Below are 23,470 nucleotides of genomic sequence, written 5' to 3'. Positions count from 1 at the left end.
CAGAGCAGTAAGTCACTATTTCGGGAGGCCACAGGCTTCTTTAAAGCTCCTCGGGGATTCCATTAGGCAGCAAAGGCCACGAATCACTGTCCTAAGCAAACCCTTCAAATTGAATTGCACCTCCCAGACAAGGCTGCAGTCGGCTTCCTGTCATTGTCTTGAGGTACCGTCTGCTAGGGCTTGATCAGAATCGGTGATACAACCGTGGCCTTAGGAGCCAAGGGCAGATGGGGCTCGGGGCCAGGCTTTCCTGCTCCCAGGTGTGCGATTTGATCACATGCCTGCTCTGCACATTAGTTTCCACAGCTGCACTGTCGTAAGGCTCAAATGACATGGGTGCAAAGAGACCCTGGGAATTAAATAAGACCGTCTGTGTTCAAAAGTTATGGAAAACTGATAACCTGATTGCTCCAAAGAGCATGAGGCTCCTGATAATAAAATAATGCAACACATCATTACGATTAGCTCTCTCTTGATTCATATTTTAATATAATAAAATCAAAACATGTTTTTTGACTTTTTATATACTATAAGAGAAACAGAGAGAGGTGTTCAAAAGGAATTTCTACACCGACGGCTAGGCTAGATAAGCTACGGCACACATTCAGAGCACATAATGAAAAAAAGTTTTAAGAATAACTCAGTCATTTACGAGAAACTGAAATCGCTTACAAATGGCATGGTGTGTACAGCGAAGAGCTTAAATCAAAATGGCAATATGTTCCCATAACTATTTTTCAAATGTCTTCCAGGAAGAAAAGCCCAAACTCCCTTGTTAGCAATTCCTTTCCATTAACCTTAAATGCTCTGTAACTTACAATAAAAGTTGAGTTTTTCATTCCGTTGATGCTAACACTGAAGAATTTAATAAAACATTCAGGAAAATTTAAAACCTTTTAAAAGGGAAAGTGATCAGCTAATCTATCTTTGCAATGGTTGCAGACTAATCCTTAAATTGAAAGCATCTTTGGGCCCTAGCTGGTTTAGCTCAATGGATAGAGCATTGGTCTACAGACCAAAGGATCCCGGGTTTGACTCCAGTCAAAGGCACATACCTCGGTTATAGGATCCTCGCCGGACCAGGCCCTGGTCAGGCCTTGTGCAGGAGGCAACCAATCGATGTGTTCCTCTCACATTAATATTTCTCCCTGTCTTACCCTCTCTCTAAAAATCAATGGAAAAATATCCTCAGGTGAGGATTAAAAAAAAAAAAAAGCATCTTTGGAATAAACTACAAGATTAGCAAGACAACTGTTTTCTTATAAGTAGGAAATAAAAAATGAGAACAAAATGGATGCCATTGAAACCTTCAAAATACCATAGCTAAGAAATATCCATCCATCCCTGCTATTACTCCAAGTAGGTGTGTAAAATATATACCTCAGGGGTGATGTCGGCTTCTGGTTCACTGACCAGTCTGTACTTCTTCCCATGCTCCAATAACTTCAGGCACACAGGAGGCTTGTCGATTTTCATGAATTTCTTAGAGGAGTGCTTGACAGCCTTGGCAATATCCTAAAGATGGAGATAGGTTTTGGCTGTGAAATGCACCAGCAACAACTCTACGAGCTGTAAGAGACCTAGCCATGCAGGGCAAGGCTGCAGGTTCTTCATTTCCTCCTCCCAAGTGCCAGCCCGAGTGACCTCCTGGGTGCTCACGAAAAAAATGCTGAAGCTCAGGCGCCCTCAGTCTGCACCTCGGGCTCCTAGGTCTCCAAACATCCTCTGTGCCCGACAGCTAAAAGCAGCACAGGCAGCCTGCGGGGCACCAGCAACTTGCTTCTGGAGAATCTGACAAACTGAGGTTAGCACCAGCATATACATGTGTGCTCGTTACATGCCCACCATGGGAATGGAAACCTACTGTTTTAGGACTCGGTTCCAGTTTACTCAGAGCTGTTTCTACCCAGCACTTCGTTTCCAGCGGATTGTCACAACTACCCCCCTGGAGGGGACACTGATTTTGTACATATTGCTCGAATGACCCAAAGAGGTTAAAGCAACCTTTGGCCCAGGCTCCCCTGATAAAGCAGCTGTGCAGCTGACGTGAAATGTGGGTTTCCTGTAGGCAAAGGTCAAGGAAGTCTTTTCCTACATAGGAAAAAAAATCCCGAGAAGAAGAATGCAAACATAAAACATCGCCAGAGAGGGCTTCCTGCCTTCGCTGTGCGTGCTCCCTATTGTTCCAGTGGCTCCTCCTCTCCGTTTGCTGACAGGACAGCTTCTTACCCAGCTTCCCAGCAAGCACGGAAAATGCCCTTTTAATGAACTGAATTTACTTTTAAAATACAAAGTTCTTGACTTTGGGTGGTTAGCACATTGCACTAAACAGATCTTGTATCACAGAAATGTACACTTGAAACCTACATGATCCTATTAACCAATGTCACCCCAGTACATTTATTTTTTTTAAAAAGCTGCCCAGATCAGCCAGGTGTGGCGAAGCAGTTGAGTGTCGACCCAGGAACCAAGAGATCACCGGTTCGGTTCCCAGTTAAGGCATATGGCCAGATTGTCAATGATTCTCGATCATCAATGATTCTCTCTCATCACTGATGTTTTATTCTCTCTCTCCCTCTCCCTTCCTCTCTGAAATCAATAAAAACTTTTTTTTTTAAAGCTGCCCAGAAATCAACCAAACCACCTTGGGTTTGCTTTAAAAACGGAACCTTTATTATTTTGAACAAAAAAATTTTTAATACAAACATAAAATAATAGTATTTATTCCAAAGCTATGCTAATTATACTTTATTGTTTTTATTTTTTTTATTTTATTGATTTTTTTCTTTTTTTTAAATTAAATCTTTATTGTTCAGTTTATTACATTTGTTCCTCTTTTTTCCCCCCATAACTCCCCTCCTCTCAGTTCCCGCCCCACCCTCCGCCCTCACTCCCCACCCACTGTCCTCATCCATAGGTGCACAATTTTTGTCCAGTCTCTTCTCACATCTCCCACTCCCCTTTCCCCCCCAAGAATAGTCAGTCCATTCCCTTTCTATGTCCCTGGTTCTATTATAATCACCAGTTCATTCTGTACATCATATTATTTATTCACTTGATTCTTAGATTCACTTGTTGATAGATGCATATTTGTTGTTCATAATTTGTATCTTTACCTTTTTCTTCTTCTTCCTCTTCTTAAAGGATACCTTTCAGCATTTCGTATAATACTGGTTTGGTGGTGATGAACTCCTTTAGCTTTTCCTTATCTGTGAAGCTCTTTATCTGACCTTCAATTCTGAATGATAGCTTTGCTGGATAAAGTAATCTTGGTTGTAGGTTCTTGGTATTCATCACTTTGAATATTTCTTGAAAATTCCCTTCTGGCCTGCAAAATTTCTGTTGAGAAATCAGCTGACAGTCGTATGGGTATTCCCTTGTAGGTAATTGAGTCTCTTTCTCTTGCTGCTTTTAAGATTCTCTCTTTGTCTTTTGCTCTTGGCATTTTAATTATGATGTGTCTTGGTGTGGTCCTCTTTGGATTCCTTTTGTTTGGGGTTCTCTGCGCTTCCTGGACCTGTAAGTCTATTTCTTTCACCAGGTGGGGGAAGTTTTCTGTCATTATTTCTTCAAATAGGTTTTCACTATCTTGCTGTCTCTCATCTTCTGGCACCCCTATAATTCTGATATTGTTGCGCTTGAAGCTGTCCCAGAGGCTCCTTACACTATCTTCGTATTTTTGGATTCTTTTTTCATTTTGCTTTTCCGGTTGGGTGTTTTTTGCTTCTTCGCATTTCAAATCTTTGACTTGATTCTTGCGCTCCTCTGGTCTGCTGTTGGGTGTCTGTATAATATTCTTTATTTCAGTCCGTGTATGCTTAATTTCTAGTTGGTTCTTTATCACAACATCGAGGGTCTCATTAGTTTTCTTGAGGCTCTCATCAAGTTTATCGGCAGTTTCTAGAAAATTATTGAAAGCCCTTAAAAGTGCGTTTTTTAGCTCTATATCCTCCATTTCTGTCATGTTTTTTTGTCTCTGCATTTTTTATGCTTTCTTGGTGCACCCCCTTGTGGTCTTTGTGGGCAGTCTTGTTGTAGTTAAGCCTTGATTGTTGTCAGCAATACAAGGGTGAATTGACCTCCAGGCTAACTGGCTATGAGAGTCAGCTGTGTCTGCAGTGGGAGCGCTACAGTGCTGAATCTCTAGGGCGGTGCTAATCTAGCCTTTGCCTGAGGCTCTCTGGCAAATGCCTCTGTGCAGGGCTTGGGAGGGGCGGGTCCCCAGGGGATCTACAGGGCAGGCGGAGCGAGCAGTTATGGCTGATCTCAGTTCCGTCTCCTGTGGCTCTGCAACCGCTGCAGACCTCAGAGCGAAAGCTGCCTTCCCGCTTCTCCCGTTTGAGTCTGGGTCCCTAGAGACTCGCCCGGATCTGGAGCTCAGAGTCTGAAACTCCCTCCCGATTGAAGACAACAACCGCGCCCTCCGCCGCCGACCCGCTCCACATGCACTCCGAACCTTAGTATTTCACTTCAGCACTGCGCCTCCTCTGAGTCTCGTATGGTTTCCTCTTTCCTCCTAGTTGTAGAACTTCCACTCAGCCAGCCTTCCTGTGGTTCTGGATGATGTCCGTTCCGTCTTTTAGTTGTATTTTTGAAGTGGTTGTTCAAGGCAGCAAGCTCCGGCGTTAACCTATGCCGCCATCTTGGCTCTCTAATTATACTTTAGATGGGATTGTTTTTATACCATTTTGAAAACTAGCTTCCCAATTGAACATGTTATCATTAATGAGATTACAAAAAGCGGGTTTACCTTCTTAGGAAGAAACTAAAAGCCTATTACTTACTATAAAGTGTTTTAACTTTCATACATATTGCTAATTATAATCAGTATGATTAATTTTAAAGTCAAGGAAATACTACAACCTAAACCACTGGGAGTAGATAGTTTGATATAAATTCTGTAATTCAAACTAGAACTCCTCAATTAGTATAGTACACTTCAAATCTAATGCTTTTTTGTTTTGTTTTTTAATGCTTACATTACTTATGTCAAACCCTGATCTAAAATCTGAAAGTATAATTTCAAGTCACTGTTTTATCTGTTTACTTTGTCTATTTATTCTCCTCCTACCTCTAAACCATTACAAGTGCACTGAGAATGGCAAAAAGTATGAAAGGACATTCAACTACTACTATTCTAATCTATTTACTTCAGAAAATGGGCTAAATATCACAGCCTTATTCTACATTCTGGAAAACTGAACCATGATGAATATATCCAAAATCCTTCCTCTTCCCTCACTGCAACAGGTGATTCCTGAATATTTGCTGCCATAAAACACAGAATGTTGAGCCCACGAACCATAGGACAATTTTTATCCAAAACATCACTCTGAGTTAAATGAGTTAACCTGGGAGGCCCACCATATCTGAGGAGCATTAGGCCAACAAGAAATCTCAAGTTGCCTTATTCTGGACCCAAAGACGCCAGATGTCCCCCCAGTGTTTTCTGTAATAGGTGCTTCTCACACTCTAAACCATGCCTGAGTCCCCTGGGAATCCTGCAGAGTACCCGCTCTGCTTCGGTAGGTCTGGGATAGGGCTGAGAGTGCGCTAAAATTTCAACAACAAGCTCCCAGCTGATGCCGAGGGTCCTGGTCCCCTGGTTCCCAGACATTTTAAGAAGCATTGCTGGAGAGAGCAGCTGACCTCGGCTGTCCATCAGGCAGCCCTCTCCAAGGCCAGACCTGCTTGCCTGAACCAACCCCACCCCTGAAGAGCTACTTCCCCATCTGTTGTCTTCGTGATGCTCTTTACGTGTATAGACAACCATACTCCGTGGATCTGAGGACTCGGGGCCCACCCGGGCACTGACATTATAACCTCTGTAGGTTAAGGGCCAAATTAGACCCAAAGGGGGGCACTTAACAGGGACAGGACCCACACCCTCACGTGGTGTCATGTTTGAACACAAAGAACTGAACATTTATTATTCATGTTTATTGGCTTTACCTTGATGTAGGACTCGTTATTGGTTGCTACGTACACCCGAAAAGATAAGGAGGGATTCTGGTCGATGACTTTGTACAGAATCACAGCCCCGTGGTGGTATAATGTTTCTTCGCTTTGAATGACAGGTCCCACAGGAGAAAGAGAGCTCACGTGCCATCTGACGTGGGTCGCAGAATGATCCACAATACATTCTAACGAGGCCTCGGAATTTTTAACATGTAAGACTCTGAATGTCATATTGGCATCATGGCCTGTGAAAACATGAAGGTATAGGAGTGGTCCAGGTGTTACAGGGGTTGCACATACACACACACACACACACACACACACACACACACCATTGTTAACATTTCATCAAACAAGTACTTACGCCCCAAGCAGAGGGAATGTGGAAACTGAATGGAGGTAAGACAGGCGGGGTCACATTTGACATCAAACATGGGTCCCCCAACAGCCCAGGGCTTGACGACCAGGTCTGCGTATTTGCTCCAGGACAAAACGCAATACTTGATGTCAACTTTTCTGTTAACCTCAAAGATCAGACCAGTTTCCGTGCACTCGTACACTCCCTCCGTGTCCACCTTCAGCCTGCGATGGACAGATAAGAACACCTGCTGAGTCTTCATGTTTGGTTAGGAGAGGACTTCTTACAGTTATTTACGTTTTTAATTTCGCTCAAAAGCATTAAGGAAACTGTGCATTGTGAAGAAGCATCATTATCGGAGACAACAATCCAGGTAATTACATAAAATGTGTGACATTAGTTATGCTATTTTGTGTCTCCCCTAATTGGCGTTATGTTTATGCAGAAAATTAAATTCCTGATCATACTAAGTCTCCTGTATTCACAATTACTTACAAAAACTGTCCCCTGGAAAGGAGTCTGGGGGTCACTTGTTCATTGTGTTTCTGAAGAAAAATACATATGTAATATATAAATAATATATAATCAAGTGTTTTCTTAAATAAAACAAATCAGAGAGTCATATTTTATAATTAAAAGATACTTACATTTTCAGCATTACAGTGTTGACAGTGAGGTTCAATTTTAACACATTCTAAATAATGGAGACAAAGTTTTACCTTTATGAATATGATCGGCATATTCAAATAATAATTTTTAAATAATTATGTGTAATATGCTCAATTATAAAATTCAAAGGTATATATGCCCCTCAGCAATAATGATATTTAAAATAATGTGTTGGAAAACTTAAGTTCATACCTGAATTAAAATGATTTGTGGGTGATTCTTTGTCTCCCCATTCTTCAGCTGTAAGAGATGTCACACATGTATTGGCACAAGTCAATCACGGGGTAAATCTCCTACTAAACACACCCCTTCAGCTTCACAACCAACAGGAACTTTAAACACATATTAACTGTCTCTGTGTGTTGATTCAATGACACATGAAATGTTATCATATTTGAGAATCCCACTGCCGGTCTAATGCAGGGGCGGGAACCTTTTTTTCTGACAAGGGCCCTTTGGATATTTATATCACTTGTGGGTCATACAAAATTATCAACTTAAAAAGTAGCCTGCTATATTTGGTCAAGCATTTGATTAACTCATCCCTAATGCCTTGGCAGGGCCAGACCAAATGACTTCGTGGGCCTTCTATGGCCCGCGGGCTGGACGTTCCCCAACCATGGTAATGCATGAAAATAAGTTTGAATGTGACAAGTTTCAACACCCCCCGTTTGGGCACATAATTCTTTATCTGACGTTTCTATACAGCAGCCACTGCTCTCAGCATCCCTCAACCTGATCCTCACATCCTCCTGACAGCACTGCATGGAGACCGCAGGGTGGATCAGACAAATTAGAGGGCAGCACGCTGCCTGGCTCTTACCCTGAGCGGAAGCGCCCTCGGCGGAAACCTCTCCCAGTTCCTCATCTGTGAAGACAAGAAGGGCTCAGGGCACAGGTGCCCTGGAACTATCTCCTCCTTCCCTCCCCCTCCCCCCGGCCAGCTTCTCAATCAGAGAACTGAGGCCCCTCTTGAAGGCTGACCAGAGCCAGGAACTAAGCAGGAGTCCTTGTTCCCCAGATAAGGCTTGGCTGGCACCAGCCCTCTAGGCTGTTAGAGTTAGGGAGGGATTAGCTTGGGAGGAAGGGGTTAACACCTGATTTCAGGCATAAACTGGAATCTGAGTTGAGGCAGTTTGTAAGGCTCTCTGACTTAGCACGCAGACTCCTTCTATGTGGTTCCAGACACAACAGGACCCAGGTGCTCACCTCTGGGCACTGACTGCCCTCCAATCACCACCACCACCACCACCCCACCCCCTGCCATTTCTCCACCCCAAAGCACAAGCCTGACTCAGGGCCTTTGCACTTCCTATCTCCTCCCACAAACACTCTTGTTGCTCACTCTCACACCCTTGAGGTGTGTGCTCAGGGTCACCTTACCCGAGAGGCTGTCCTACTGGGCCCCCTGAGACAGGGCCTGCCTGACACACTCACTCTTCCCCCTTCGTTTCCCTTCAGCACCACCCACCCCACCCCCACCCCCACCCTGGACCTGGCACCTGCAGCTCAGTGTGTCTGCTTCCTGGCTCCCTCCCCACCAGAATGTAAGCTTCAGAACTGTTACTGCTAGGGCCTGGTAAGTGTGCAATGCCTATTTCCTGAGTGACCAGAATTCCGTAATACCAAAAATCCTATATAATAAAAGCCTAATATTCTAAGTGTCCGGTCGTCCGTTCAACCAATCAAAGCGTAATATGCTAATGATATGCTAAGGCTGCTCAACCGCTCACTACGATGTACACTGACCACCAGGGGGCAGAGAGTCGACCAGTCAACCAGTCACCATGACATGCACTGACCACCAGGGGGCAGACACTCTGACCCGTAAGTTAGCTTGGTGCTGAGTTCCAGCCAATCGCGACTGAGACAGGCTGGATACACCCTGGAGCCCTCCCGCGGTCCCTCCCCGCCAGCCAACCTCTCGCGTACTTCCCCGACCCCGATCGTGCACCAGTGGGGTCCTTCAACCTGGCCTGTGCCCTCTCACAATCAGGGCTGAGGGAACCCCCCCCCCCCCCCCCCCCCAGTGCACAAATTTCATGTACTGGGCCTCTAGTGTACTATGAAAGGGAATAGCACTGGATCTTCCTGTTATCTACACTGGCCACTGGTTGCATGAGCTTGAGCTGGCATGTTACTAAATCTCTCAGTGCCTCACTTTCCTCATCTGTTAAATAGGGACTAAAATAATACCACCCCACAAAGTTAGAAAAATTACTTACAGTTAGGGGTTGTGCCTCGCACTCAGCAATTCCTCAATGTGTGTTACCTGTTAACTATTATTTCGCTATGGTGATGGGTAGGAAACACTAAAAAATTCAAGAATTCTAAAGTAGACCGGTCAGTTAGTGTTTGAGCATCAACCCATGAACCCGGGCACATGCCCAGGTTGCAACTCAATCCTCAGTGGATGCGTGCAAGAGGCAGCCAATCTATGTTTCTCTCTCATCGATGTTTCTATCTCTCTATCCCTCTCCCTTCCTCTCTTTCTAAAATCAATAAAGACATCAAAAAAAAAAAAGAATTCTAAAGTAGACAACAACCTTGTCACTTGGGGTCAGATGCCTGGTTTTATATTGTAAATGTCTGAACAGCCTTTGGGAGGGTCACCCTGGGGTGGCACGGGCACTCCTCAACACGGGTGTAAAGCCCTGTGCCATCAACAGTGCCCAGAGGTGCGGTCCTCCCGCAGGACAGAGCTCCATCCGTAGCTACACAAGCTGCCTCATCTCTGGGACTCTCAGAGCAGTCAGTATCCAGGGACCAGGGTTGCAAGAGAGAACCAACTTCGAAAAACAGCACTAAAATGAATGGCAAAAGGAGACTGAGAGTATTCAAATCCTGGACTCAGAATACGATAGATGAAAAGGCTCTGAAATACTGACCCCAGTCCTGCACCACACACCCGCCAATCAGATTTCCTCAGCCACTGTCCTTTAAAGGATCATTAATTCTAAACTACGTAATGCATACATCACATTGTATTTCGTCCACATCCCATGTTTTTGCTGTCTCGCTGTTTGCCTTGGGAGTAGAAAAAGGAAAAGAGTTTAGAGAATCCAAACCAGCAGGCAAACCAGTAGGTCTTCCCAGCCGAAGTGGAGGAATTGGTGCAATTCTCCCCAGCCTATGAGCCACGGCTTCTCTTCGCTCTATATACAAGGACGATCGCAGAGCCTGGGAGTAGGGATACATCCGATCACAAGAAAGATGGATGGGCCATGGTGCCAGCCAGCCCACACAGGAGCAAGCATCCCAGGGGGGGCCCACCTCCTCCTACATCTGACTTGAGAATGGAGGTGAGTGGGAGGGTGTCTGCCCCCTCTCTCCCCAGTGTGGAGAACAAGAGGCCTTTTCACAAAAAAGGGTAACCCTGGGGGAAGGCAGGGCCCTGTGGATGAACCTGGGGCTCTAGGGACAAGCACCCTCTGCCCACAGAAGACATTAGAGCACCTTCACTGCCAGAGACTTCGGTGTCTAATCCAGCAGGGCCAGGGCCAGCCGCTCCTGCCCACACATGCCCTGCCCCGCCTGACCGCACTGACCCAGCCCGCCACCCAATTCTGAGCCTATCGTGAGCTTCGCAGACTCCACGTGCCGTCCACCAGGGTTGCCGGCCGTGGCCCAGACCTCGCTTCTGGACCGTAAAGGTCCTGCCTCTGGACCCTGGGTCCCCATGGCCATTTACCCAGTTAGCAGCTGTAGACCATGAAGATGTGATCCCTACACGCAGCTTTCTACTTTAATTCCTGCCCTAAGCCAATCGGTGGAGGCCGGACTTTTGACTAAATAATCCATTAATGTATAAAGAAGACTGGGAGGCGGAGGGCTGGCTCATATTTTTCCCTTTTGCATATCAGAATGGACATCTACTCCACGAGCGTAATAGGGAGATAATTACATATTTCTATCAACACACAACATGACTGCAAAGAGCTTACAACTGCCTTTGGAGATTCCCATTGGGAAACTGCAGAGAGAATTAGACTCAGTGCAGAAGGACTTCTGAGTGAAGAGACCTCATTTATTTTAAGGGCTACGAAGAAGCCCTCCGACTGCCTGGGATAGTGTTTGTGTTCACGGGCAGATCCGATTCTCAGAACAGGGACAAAATCCTTTCGTATAATAAAATCAGTGAAAATACAAGCTTAGTCACTCACCAAACTGGAGACGCAAACCATACTTTATATTTAGAATCTATGTCCTTAAAAGTGGTTTCAGACTCAAGTTGCTCATAAAGCGCCAGAACAGCAAGCCAGGAACTGCAGACCACAAGGGGCGCCGCGCTTTCGGCAGCAGCGTGTTTACCCTGCGATCATCCCTGAGCAGAGACCACCAGGAAGGAAGCCAGCACCGCTGTGGCCACACTGCATATCGGGTTCGGCCTGATTCTTCTCTCCTCGGGGAAACCGTGAGAGCAGAACCCCAATCGGTGCCCGTGCAGAGAACACGAGCTCCCATGTTCAAAATGCTTAGAAGGTGCTTCATGTCTAACTCAGTTTTGCACAGAAGAAGATCATGAACAAACCATTTGCCGCTTAAAAACCCCGAGGGCTAACCTTCTCTGTCTTCCTTTCAACAACAAACGTGAATATTCAGAGGAAGGATGTACTTACTTGTTTTTGGCTCCTCATTATCTACAAAAAAAAAAAAGCCTAAGTCAGCTTCAGATGCCAGCTAAGAGAAAGCCCAGGCTCATGGGAGAATAGGTAAAATGTTTGCCTTTCACCAACAGCAACCATTTCCTGCCTTTCTTCTTCAGCTCATCCTGTTTTGCTACTTCGCTTGCCAACTAGAATTATTTCCCATGTAAGTACTTTTTTGGTACTTTACAAAACCACCATGCTAGAAATTAATATGTCCTGAAGCAATGAGAGATGCGTGTATGACTTTAAAATAAAAATAAAGGGTCATGTGCTTCGCCCGAATTAAAGAAACAGATGCACATCCCACTTACCGGAGTCACTTTCAGAACTGCTCTCGGAGCTGCTGTCCTCTCCTAATAAAAACACGTGCCAGAAGCACAAATACAACAAGTAAGAAGCGGGCACCACTGTAACTATTCTGTTAAAAAAAACAGGTCCAAACTCAACTGATTTCTCCTTTTAGTCACTTCCCAAGTCCACCACGAAGGGGGCTGAGGCTTCTTTGGAAATGGATAAAATAAACGTTAGCCGGTTAAACATGAGCTCAGCTCACAGGCTGGCTGCAGTCGTTGTACATGGGTGTCACCCGAGTCCTGCCCGGCCTTGACCTGCCTACTGCGCCCATCTCGCCCCTGAACTTGCACATCTAGGAGGTTCCCAGGTGCACGTTCAATGAGGACGGTGCAGAATTCTGGAGTGTGGATGCCATCTCACAGAAGCACAGGACAAATTTAGTCCACGTTGTTGACACTACTGGAGTGGCTCCCGTCACTTCCTCACCCCCAGCTCAGCCCCTCCTCCCGCTGCAGTTAGGCTTCTGTTCCCACAACTAGTTTGGGATCCTTTCCCCGATGACCCACAGGCCTGCTCAACCCCAAGCCCATGGCATCTGCAGGGAAAGACACCAACCACTTCCTCTTGCCCATATGACTTCCCGTGGAGCCTGTCCTGACTCTCCTCCAGCCTCTCTGAGTGCCCTCCACTTGCCTCTGGGCTTCTCTCCACCATCCACCCCCATCTCCTCTCCACCACCCACCCCCAACTACTAAAGCCCCAGGCCCCACTCCCCACTCCCAGCCTCCTTTCCAGCCATCTGACCTTCAGACTCTGAAAGCAGCACTGTCTCTTGAACTGGGACAACTCTTCCCCACATTTGCCCTGTTACCCCAATTTATCACCTCCTCCAGGAAGCCTCCCAGGACTACCCCAGCCAAGTGCCCACCACCTGGCTGGACTCCCTCGGGACCCTGTATTAAGTTAAAGTGGCCAGTCTGAAAATGACCTAAATGCCTCATTAGGTAAATTCTCAGTTCCACTAAGTACAGCTTTATCACCAAACTTTAAAGTAACTGATTTCACGAGAACAGGTAATCATAAAAGTTTAAAATTTATTCCAACTCTTTCAGGTTGAAAAATGGAAGTCCCCACCTTTCACTCAGATTGTTTGAATTGAATCAGAAAAATGAACTGTAATTTATCTTGCTATGAATTAGTTATTGTATATTTCAGTTGGGCATTTACCAATATTAGTCAGATCCTTTACCTGATTTAGAGTCCTTTGACGTATCTAGGTTGGAACTAGGGCAATCTAAATTTTGAGAAAGAGAGAAATGTGTAAATACAAGCATAAAATAAAACATTATGTTCTTTTTTTGTAAAAACCACTAAGCCAATAATAGTAGAAGCTCCCTCTACTACAAACTGAATTACCTCTTTAGACCCACAGCAACCTTGCATGTCAAACTAATGCAAATGATGTCATAGTCTCAGGAGAAAAAAGAGATAGTCCAAGAAACCTTAAGCCTTTTCCAGTAAAGAGAGAACAGGAAGCCAACAAACTTGAGATTTACACTTGGTTGGTTCCATGGTAAACTCTGAGTTTTGTGCCAAAGTAACTGCATTTGTTTCTCTGATCAGCTCAGCAGCTCCCTGAAAACATTCCTGGCAAGTAAGTAACTTGACACCAGAAAGAAAGAAACAGCACCTGGTTTTAGATTCTGTCACTGAAAGGCAGGCGATGGTCCCCAGGAGAAGGACTGTCAACGACTTAGTGAAATGACACAAATGGGTTGAAGCTAAGGCTCTAGAGTTGGCAGGATAAGCAGAGACCAGACCGGAGAAGGCCTTCAATGCCACTGGGAAGAACGGGCATCCCTGATGGTTCCACAGGGAATGCCATGGAGGCACAGACGACATAAGAGCTTCAGACTGGCCCTGGCGGTCCCCGAGATGGTGGCTATTGGGGGACACTTATGTTCAGGATGGACCAGACTCCAGCGAGCCTCACACTAGGAGGCCACTGCAGAGATCCGGATAGGAAGTGACGAGAGCCGAGGCCAGGGTGAGTGGGTGCGGAAAAGGAGAAATAGCAGATGATGGAGGAGAAGGGGGTTGCAGAAGTCACCTCCAATGTTAAATGAAGCCAGAACATGTCTGTGTAGGGAAGGACTGCCCCTCAGTTATCATGCCCACGCCTGTATTTATGCCTCGCTCAATTAGGCTGCCCCAGAGAATGGGACCTAGCAGCCTCTCATGCCCCCTGTACCCCGAACAGGCATCCACACTGGGCTGGTGAACCACAGTGGCTTACTAGTAACTATGGGTTAACTAATCCCCTTGGGCTTGGGCCGAGACTACTGTCCCCCTCAATTTTATAAACATGGACTTAGCGCCTACTGCGCGGTGGGCACTCGGCAGAAATGAGGAGAAAATCCATGCCCCAGAAAACAGCTGATGGGCTAATGCGGCCATGAGGGCAGGAGTAGCTGTGCTTTGGACAAACCACTGCAAGAAATCACAACAATACTATACGAAATTAGGCCAGTGTTTTGTTGGTCCAAGAGAGAAACTGAGACCAATCACTGAAGACGAGGGATTCAGCACAAGTTCATGAATCTGGGTGAGCGGACACAAGTCTTGTTGGGGAAATGTGAGGGGAGGGAGGAGGCACCTCAGGCAGACAGAAACGGGCAAAAGCAAAGCTGGGGTGGGGGGAGAGGGTGGGGACGGCGTGTACGCAGGTGGGCGGTTCATGTCAGCGCTGGGAAGCAGGAGGCCCGCCAGGTCTGACCACAGTCTTGACAGATGCCTGGCATCCCCATGCACTGCACACTCCAGCCAAACGCTACACAAACCTTTATCAGATTGTAATCGTGATACTTTTATTAGGCAGGTGATTGCTCTGCACTGAAAAAATGAGCCACAAGATGGAAACAGAACTTGCAAAAGTAAGACAGGGGCCCAAGGATGGACTAAGGAGTTTCCAAGTTGGTCCGAGGTTGAGTGACACAGACTAACACCTCAAGCGGCCTCGGGACCCTCCTCCAGAATGGCTCTCGGCCATGCAGCGTGGGCCAGAGGCCAAAGCAAGAACTACAGCCCCGCACACGGTTTACAGACTCTCAAAACATGCAGCTCACGTCAAGAGAGGACTCGATCCTCAGCAGTCCCACCAAACCCAGGAGCAGACCTAGTTTAGTCCTTTAATTCGAGAGTTCTGATTTGACCCAGAATCAGGGAGAGAACTGTGTTGCTGTTTCATTAAGTGTATAAAACTGATGATCACACTCAAGTATTACAGATAACACCTAGTTTTTATGTATGGAAAGTTTATAGAATTCAGTGGCTACTACTTCGTCATTGAATTTAAACTTGAATGCCAATTCTTCCCAGTTGCATCCAATACTTACGTTATTGAATCTAAACTAAAGTTAAAAAGAACATTAGACCCAGAGTTTAAAAGGAATGGGGTATTATAAAAAGAGCATTTACGTCCTACCATCAACTTGTGAAAAGTTACAAAGGCCCAAGTTCTTCACATTTCACCCTTTTAAATATCAGTTGAAAAATAATCTTAAAATTCTAAAGAAAAATCATATCCTATCATCCTAACCTAATGATTATCTTAGTACACTTCCATAAGTCAGTGAATGCATGAACGTAACACAGCAATTGCAGCCAGTAAGTAAAATCAATAAAGAAATCATTTTCTAAAACTGCAAATGTTTCATACAGTTTTTCAATAACACTGACTTAGAGGTACCATACCTTTTTCTTCTGAAGAGACACTGCGATCATCACTAAAACAAGAAAAGAGAAATAGTTTTATAGATTGATACTAATTTTATACACAATAATTATGAAAACCTTCAAAATGACCACTGTATTGTTTCTCCAGAAATGTTGCAGACGAAAGAACTCTCTCCCTGCTCAAGCCTCTTCCTGCCCCTCTCAGTCTCCATGGCCTGACTCCAAACCGCACGGACACAGGTGGCTTACCCAGCACGCCCTTGAACTCCTTGTCCTGGTCCACCCCCGGAGCCAGCACAACTTCCCAGGTTCACAGCACTGCCATGTCCATGCCCAGCCATCGGCCTTCTTGATCATGTTTCCCGTAACCCAATCCTAACTACCCATCCTGCACTGGCCTCCAGCCCTCACCTGGCTCCTCTGAGAGCCTCTCCCGGGTAACTCTGCTCTCCAGGGTCCTCCTCCTCTCCAGAGTCCCCCTCCTTTCCCAGTCCCCCTGCTCTCCCGGGTCCCCTCCTCTCCTGGTCCCCCTGCTCTCCCAGGTCCCCCGCTCTCCTGGATCCTCCTGCTCTCCAGGAGGGAGAGGGTGAGGACCCTGCATATTGGAACAGTAAAATCTCTAAGGATTTCAAGAACAGGCTTAAGTCTTCAAGGGGGTATTATAAAATGAGGGTATTTATTGCATGTGAATTATATTAAAACTAGAGGCCCGGTGCACGAAATTCGTGCACTCAGCGTAGCCTGTGCCCTCTAGCAGTCCAGGAGCCCTCAAGGGATATCCGACAGCAATGAGCCCAGCTTCTGGGTGAGTGGCGCTCCCCCTGTGGACGCACAATGACCACCAGGGGGCAGCTCCTGCATTGAGCGTCTGCCCCCTGATGGTCAGTGCGTGTCAGTGCCATCCTCACCACTGCCTGAACCTCTCTGCCCTTCTCCAGCCAATTCACAAAAGAACTGGGTTTCCACGTTCCCACTCTCCATTCTCTCCCATGTGAGCGAAACCGCTCTTGCTGGAGCCACCAATGACCACTGCCCGGCAGACCCAGTGGGCTTGGTGACCTCATTCTCTTTAGATGAAGCAGGTAGCAGGCTCCTCCCCATGGCTTCCAGACCCCTCACCTGGCCTGCTCCCACCTCCCCTGTTTCAGGGGCCTCTCCGCTCTCATTTCCCGGCTCCATCGGCTCCAGCCTCCTGGGGACTGATGTGACCCAAAAATCACACTGTGCACCCTCCTCTTACCGCTCCTCACTGCCTCGGAGCTCACCTTCACGCCAAGGCTTCAGATCCCAAATCTTCACTTCCTTCTCAGGCCTCTTCTCCGAGTTCCAGGTGCCTGGGACCTGGGGGTCACTGAGCCTCCTCCTATCTGCCCCCCTCCCACATACACTGTTTCTGCCTCCGTTCAAGCCCTCTTTCTCCCTGCCTCTCTCATTGGCTCTCACCTGGTTGGTTGATTATAAGTTCCTCCTAATGATCATGTCTACCTGCAGTCTCTCCCTTGGCTCATCCCTCAGGTGACCATCAGCCTGTTATAATCCTGGCTTTGCTTATACCCGTCTGTGGCCCCTCACCGCTTCCTAAGTTCGTTGGCATGGCACGAAGGACCTCCACATGCCCGCCGTCTCCACCCTGCCTGCTCCCTCTGAGTGAAAGATCTTCAGTGTCCCAAGCACACCCTGCATAGCCCACACTCTCTCACACACACCTCTCTGTGAAGCCCCGCAGGGCCACTGCCTGCGGCCTTGCAGGTCATGTACCCCGACTCTGGGTGCTCCATGGACATGAACTATGATGTTGGGGTACCCCCTGAAGTTGTGTGTGCATGCAAGTGACAGCCCTGCCTCTCCCTTGATGCCCAAAGTCCTACTCGTGCTTTAAGAACATCACTTCTCCAGGTGTGGTCTGAGAACCATCAGCACTCTATTTGATGCCCACTAAAAATAGTTTTTTCTCATCCACTGAATCGGAATCTTTGATGGGTAAATGAGAAGGCAGGAAGAAAACAATAATGGTGTTATCTGCACTTAGGAATGTTGAAAATCTTTGTTTTCTCATTTAATCAACCCAAAAATCCTATGAAGGCTATTTTACAAATGCAGATACTAAAGCCCAGAGAGGTTACTTAAGTTCCTCAAGGTCACACAGCTGATAAATCAGAAAAGGATGCCCTTGACCCTAGGCCATTATGACTTCAAAGACCATGTACTTGCCAGGTACCATGTCTTCCCTCACTCCCCACCTCACCTCAAAATCCCAATTGCTTCCACAGCTTAGGAAAAGTAAACTGAGGAAGAAATGAAAAGATGCAGACCGAGTGCTTACTCTTTCCCTTCTCTGCCCAAGTTAGTGGGAACCCACGGATTTTTGGAAGCCTCCCTAACTCAGGATTTTACACTGGTGAGCTTTCCTGGTATACATACAGTATTTCCCAGCTCCGTGATCTTAGGAAATACATGTATTCTCATTTTCAAACCTAAATCTTCTTGGTTTTTTTTAATCCTAAACTGCTCAAAAGATCAAGAGTAGAGGTGAGCCGAAACTGGTTAAGGCCTCAAGAAACTAAAAAAGACTAATATATGGTTCTGATGAAATGCATAAAAGAGCAAGTCAACCGTTACATCTTTTTTATTCTCAGTTCGAACCTTTTATAATGCAGTCACTATGTCTTTCAATATTAAAATAATTATAAGAACATGGGTTGAAAGTGAGCCATTCTTATTTTACAAAATATTTCTGCTTAAGACCCACTCCTGTGTCCTCGATGACAAAAGTGCATTTTTCTCTTAACTGGCACTTTCATAATCCCCTTTCTGCAGCTGCTTATCTCTATTTCCAGGCATGTACACATCTGCTCAGATATTAGACCTGCTGCTGAGACCCAGAAACCTCTGTATAAAACCTTTCTTCCCTCCATGAAGCAGACGACAGCAAGTGGTGTCCAAGACAAGATTAGTGAAGTTTCAGGGCAGACGGCCAGCTTTCTGCACAAAACACCTTCCAGTTAAGGGGGATGGGAGATAGGCTTGGATCCGAGAGGAGGAGCCCATCCACACGGAGCCCCCCTGCCACCTTGTACAGCAGGTGGAGGAAGCAGACCCCACAGGGCCCTTGCTGGTCCATGAATGCTAGATCCCCACATCTCTTCCTTTCTGCTTATGGTTTTCCCGTATGGTTTGTTATAAGGAAAACCATAGCAGCCCTGGAGAGAGAGCACCCATTCCAAATGCTCACAGTGTGATTTAGGGACTAGAGATCAGCAGGGAAGGGGCTTGGACATTTACTTAATAGCACTTAAAACACCTTAATTTTGATCAGGACTCAATCATTATGACTAGGTATAACTTCATGCCCATCAGCTTCCAGGCCCCACCTTATTACACCGTTCCCTTAGTAGAAGGTGAGGGGGAACAGGGGGAAGACGGTGAGGACCCTGCATCTTGGAACAGTAAAATCTCTGAGCTACAACAGGATTTTAAGAACAGGCTTAAGACTTCAGAGGGGGAAAAACCAAGATGGCGGCATAGGTAAACACCGGAGATTGCTGCCCCGCACAACCACTTCAAAAATACAACTAAAAGACGGAATGGACATCATCCAGAACCACAGGAAGGCTGGCTGAGTGGAAATTCTATAACTAGAAGGAAAGAGAAAAGCATACCGAGACTCAGAGGAGGTGCGGTGCGGTAGTAAAATACAAAGACTTCAAAGGGGTAATATAAAATGAGGGTATTTATTGCATGTTTATTGGGAAAAAATGTGGATTATATAAAAACTAGAGGCCTGGTGCACGAAATTTGTGCACTCGGAGAGGGGGGTGGTCCCTCAACCTGGCCTGTGCCCTCTAGCAGTCCGGGAGCCCCCGGGGGATGTCCGATAGTCAGACATCCTTAGTGCTACTGCAGAGGCGGGAGAGGCTCCAGCCACTGCCACTGCGCTCACCAGCCGTGAGCCCGGCTTCTGGCTGAGCGGTGCTCCCCCTGTGCGAGCACACTGACCACCAGGGGGCAGTTCCTGCATTGAGTGTCTGCCCCATGGTGGTCAGTGCATGTCATAGCGACTGGTTGTTCTGCTGTTCAGTTGATTTGCATATTAGCCTTTTATTATGTAGGATTATATATGTAGGATTATATAGGATAGGTGCAAATGAATAAAACAACAAACTTGTGGTTGGAATTAGGTCATGGCTGCAGCAAAAGGAGACCTAGAGCAAATCCTCGAAGAGGCACAGTATGTTAGTGCTTTCAACCCCAGGAGTGCACAGCTCCTCCCAGTAACTGCCAGGAATGCAAGGGAAGCACTGCCATCGCACTGGCAGTGAGGACACCAAGCCCAGAGGTGTTACACCCGTTGGCCAAACCTACCCAGGCTGGTGAAGCTGGGAGCTGGAACGAAATTCTGAAACTCTGACCTGTGCGGGACCTTTCCCCCCATCTCGGCCCCTGGCCTACCTTTGTGCAGCCTAGACAGGTTAGTATTAGGTGTCAGGAAGCATTCGCTCAAATCTGGCTCAATAACTAATGATTCTCCAGTTAAAGATGTTTAACGATGCTTTAAGTAAAAGTAATATGTAATATCATCATAGCTAATATTTACTTAACATGTACTGTGTGTCTGAAACTAAGCCAAGGACTTGGCTTGTATCGATTAGCTCATCATAACCACCTTTTAGTGCCTAACAGTGAACCACTATTATCCCCATTTTACAGATGAGGAAATAAAGCCCCAAAATTCTTGGGAAACATATCCAAGAACACTGGTCCATCTGAGTACGTGCCCAAGCTCTGACCAGTATGTTTTATAAAAGCAAAACACTTCCCAGTCTCTCTTCCTATGGCTCGTACTGCCTGTGAAGGTAATTCTCAACTATAACTACATTATAGTACCTAGTATAAAGTTTTCAAGCATAATTAAATCCCTAATGAGCCCCAAATCCTCCTTTAACTAACTTCTCCCCAGAATTAAACCAAGCAGTGTTTTGCTTCTCTTAGCCCCTATACACCTTCTAGGAAATAAGCCATAAGAAGTCAACAGTTTAAAGAAAGTGAAATAGAGTTTATATTAGTCACAAACTAAGAGTTAATCTGTATAATCCCCAAGTAGCTATACTTCCCAGAACACAATGTCAATGAAAGTAACATTCTCTAAAATACAAATCTCTTTCATCCACTCAAATGAACAGATGCCTATTCACCTATTCTAGGCGGAGGAGGATATAAGAGTAACACGTGACCCATGAACCTTGCCCCCAAGAGGCACACTAGTGGAGGGCAAATCCGAAAATAAATGTAGATGGTATGGGAAAAGCAAAATAAAACCAAATGTAAGCTGTAGTACGATGCACTGGGAAGAACCAAGCTCTTATCAGGAACACAGGCATGTAACTAGCTACCAGGCCAGGGAAACTCTGATGCTCAGGCCATCTTGCATTTTCAAGGTACAACCATTCCCCAAACAGGATCCTCCGAGTGTTAGGAAAAGGTGAAGCCAAAAGGAACCTACGAGATCTTCCAAGTCTAACGAATGATTTTACAGAGCGGGAGATGGCACTCTAGGAGAGGTCAAGAGAATAAATACCCAAGATCACATAGCAAGTTACAAGCAGAGACAATCTTACAACCTGTCTCTCACCGCCTCCTGGCTGACATCTCAATTCACTCCTTTAGCAAACATGTTGGGTTGTGTGCTAGGCACCAGTGAGCAAAGCAACTGGGTCTGTAGCTGTGAGAAACTGTCAGGTCAGCCGGATGGGGAAGACTCTTCTTGTATCTGAAACAGGAAGTGCTTTGAGAGCAGACAAGAGAGCTTGTCTAAGATTGAGGAATTGGGGAGGGCTGCAGGGGAAGTGACTTTTCAGCTGAGCCACAGAGAACCAATGGGAAGGGACAAGAGAGGGAGAACGTGGTGGGGGTGGGGGGACAAGGGTGGGATTCTATCTGAGGCAGGAAGAAGTTGATCAAGATCCAGGAACAGGAGGAAAGCAAGTGCGGTCAGGGGGAGAGGCAGGAGATGAGGAGGGGCAGGTAGGTGGAGAAACCCTCACTGTGTAACCAAACTGATGGCAAGCACTGAGTCTGCTGGGCAGGCTCCAGGAATGGCTGACACTTTAGAGCCGAGGAGGAAGTCCACAGTGCAGGGTCCCAGACCCTGCTGCCTTCCACGTCACACCTGGGCACCGCCTGACCCTGTGCGGCCCCTGGCAATCTGCAGGGTCAGACAGTGCCCGGGTGGAATCCAAAAGGCCCAAGCGCTTCCCTCAAGAAAAACCTCTCTCCCAGGCCACATCAGCCAGTCTACCCAGCTCAAGAAGCTGCAGACTAGATGAAAACCCTGCACAGGAGGCTGGTAACTTTAAGGCGTCCTTCAGGAAAACAGCCTTCCCTCAGAATCCATTTCCAGAAGCCCACAGAGCCACCTCCACGCTGGCAAGGACAGGACTTCCTCGGGCCGAGCCCTCCAGGACCAGGCCCTGGGGTGGACCAGGCAGGTGGAGGACAGGAGGGGCAGGTAGGAGAGATGTAGGCACCTTGAGCTGCCAGCTACCGACGCCCTTAGGGGACACTGCCCAGGCCAGGCTGGTTTCCAGCATTGCCCAGTTTCTTTTCTAAACACCCCAAAGACCACTTCCAATCAACTGGCGCATGACAGAAGCCATCCCATGGCTTTTTTCCTTCAATGTCCTGGTCCCAGAGTGAGAGCACAGCTTTCAATGCTTCTGAAGGACTTAGCTCTGGCAAAGATGGGAGCCCCACAGGGCTGGCTCTCCAGGCTGGCTCCTCCACCTACTCCTTTCCTCCCTTTTTTCAGTCACACCAGGTGCAACTGGTGGCTCTTGGGGTATGGAAAGGCTAAAGGATTCATTACATTGTTATTTGTAAAAGGCAAAAGCGGGAAATAACTACCATGCTCATCAAGAACAGAAGAAATGACCCTAGCTCAGTGATGGCGAACCTTTTGAGCTCGGCGTGTCAGCATTTTGAAAAACCCTAACTTAACTCTGGTGCCGTGTCACATATAGAAATTTTTTGATATTTGCAACCATAGTAAAACAAAGACTTATATTTTTGATACTCATTTTATATATTTAAATGCCATTTAACAAAGAAAAATCAACCAAAAAAATGAGTTCGCGTGTCATAGGTTTGCCGTCACTGCCCTAGCTGGTTTGGCTCAGTGGATAGAGCATTGGCCTGTGGACTAAAGGGTCCCAGGTTCAATTCCGGTCAAGGGCACATGCCTGGTTGCAGGCTCGATCCCCAGTAGGGGGTGTGCAGGAGGCAGCCAATCAATGATTCTCTCTCAATGATGTCTCTATCTCTTGCCCCCTCTCCCTTCCTCTCTGAATCAATCTATATACGTATATAAAAACCTAAGGGACCGTTCGACCGGTAGCTATAATGCACACTGACCACCAGGGGGCATGGAAACATGGAACAGACTGATGATTCTCAGAGGGGAGGAGGAGAGCAGGAAGAGAGATTAACCAAAGATCTTATATGCATACTAGAGGCCCAGTGCACGGATTCATGCACTGGTGGGGTCCCTGGGCCTGGCCTGTAGAGATCAGGTCAAAACTGTGCATGGGGCCTCCAACATCCCCTGAGGGGACCCCAATTGCGGGAGGGAACAGGCCAGGTCAAGGGATCCCAACAGTGTGTGCACCAAGCCTCTAGTAAAAATATATTTTTTAAAAATAGACTAGATAAATAAAATGTGATCTAATCATAAAACAGAATATTGTAAGCCATTAGAACAAAAGAACTACTACACACAACCATGAGTATTACTCTCACACATATAACATTGCAC

General features: G+C 46.5%; 1 protein-coding gene across 3 annotated transcripts in view; it reads right to left on the bottom strand.

Annotated features, from left to right (window-relative positions):
• LOC139004140 (NACHT, LRR and PYD domains-containing protein 1a allele 5-like) overlaps positions 1-23,470 on the bottom strand; it is a 44,189-nt gene that overhangs the window by 17,337 nt on the left and 3,382 nt on the right. For 2 of the 3 annotated variants that reach the window (XM_070406900.1, XM_070406899.1), the window contains exons 2-12: positions 15,682-15,713; positions 13,178-13,222; positions 11,946-11,987; positions 11,605-11,625; positions 7,809-7,853; positions 7,178-7,225; positions 6,964-7,010; positions 6,812-6,861; positions 6,323-6,540; positions 5,953-6,203; positions 1,381-1,515 (exon numbers count right to left, since the gene is read on the bottom strand). In XM_070406900.1, the coding sequence (XP_070263001.1) occupies positions 1,381-1,515; positions 5,953-6,203; positions 6,323-6,540; positions 6,812-6,861; positions 6,964-7,010; positions 7,178-7,225; positions 7,809-7,853; positions 11,605-11,625; positions 11,946-11,987; positions 13,178-13,222; positions 15,682-15,713 (934 nt within the window). The remainder of the gene's footprint in view (positions 1-1,380; positions 1,516-5,952; positions 6,204-6,322; positions 6,541-6,811; positions 6,862-6,963; positions 7,011-7,177; positions 7,226-7,808; positions 7,854-11,604; positions 11,626-11,945; positions 11,988-13,177; positions 13,223-15,681; positions 15,714-23,470) is intronic. The other variant, XM_070406901.1, reaches the window with a different exon arrangement.

Source organism: Myotis yumanensis, unplaced genomic scaffold, assembly GCF_028538775.1.
Source record: "Myotis yumanensis isolate MYYU_CA2020_CCGP unplaced genomic scaffold, mMyoYum1.0.hap1 SCAF_2, whole genome shotgun sequence".
Lineage (NCBI taxonomy): Eukaryota > Metazoa > Chordata > Mammalia > Chiroptera > Vespertilionidae > Myotis > Myotis yumanensis.
The sequence above is the reverse complement of the archived record's forward strand: the minus strand, read 5'-3'. Positions and strand labels throughout refer to the sequence as shown.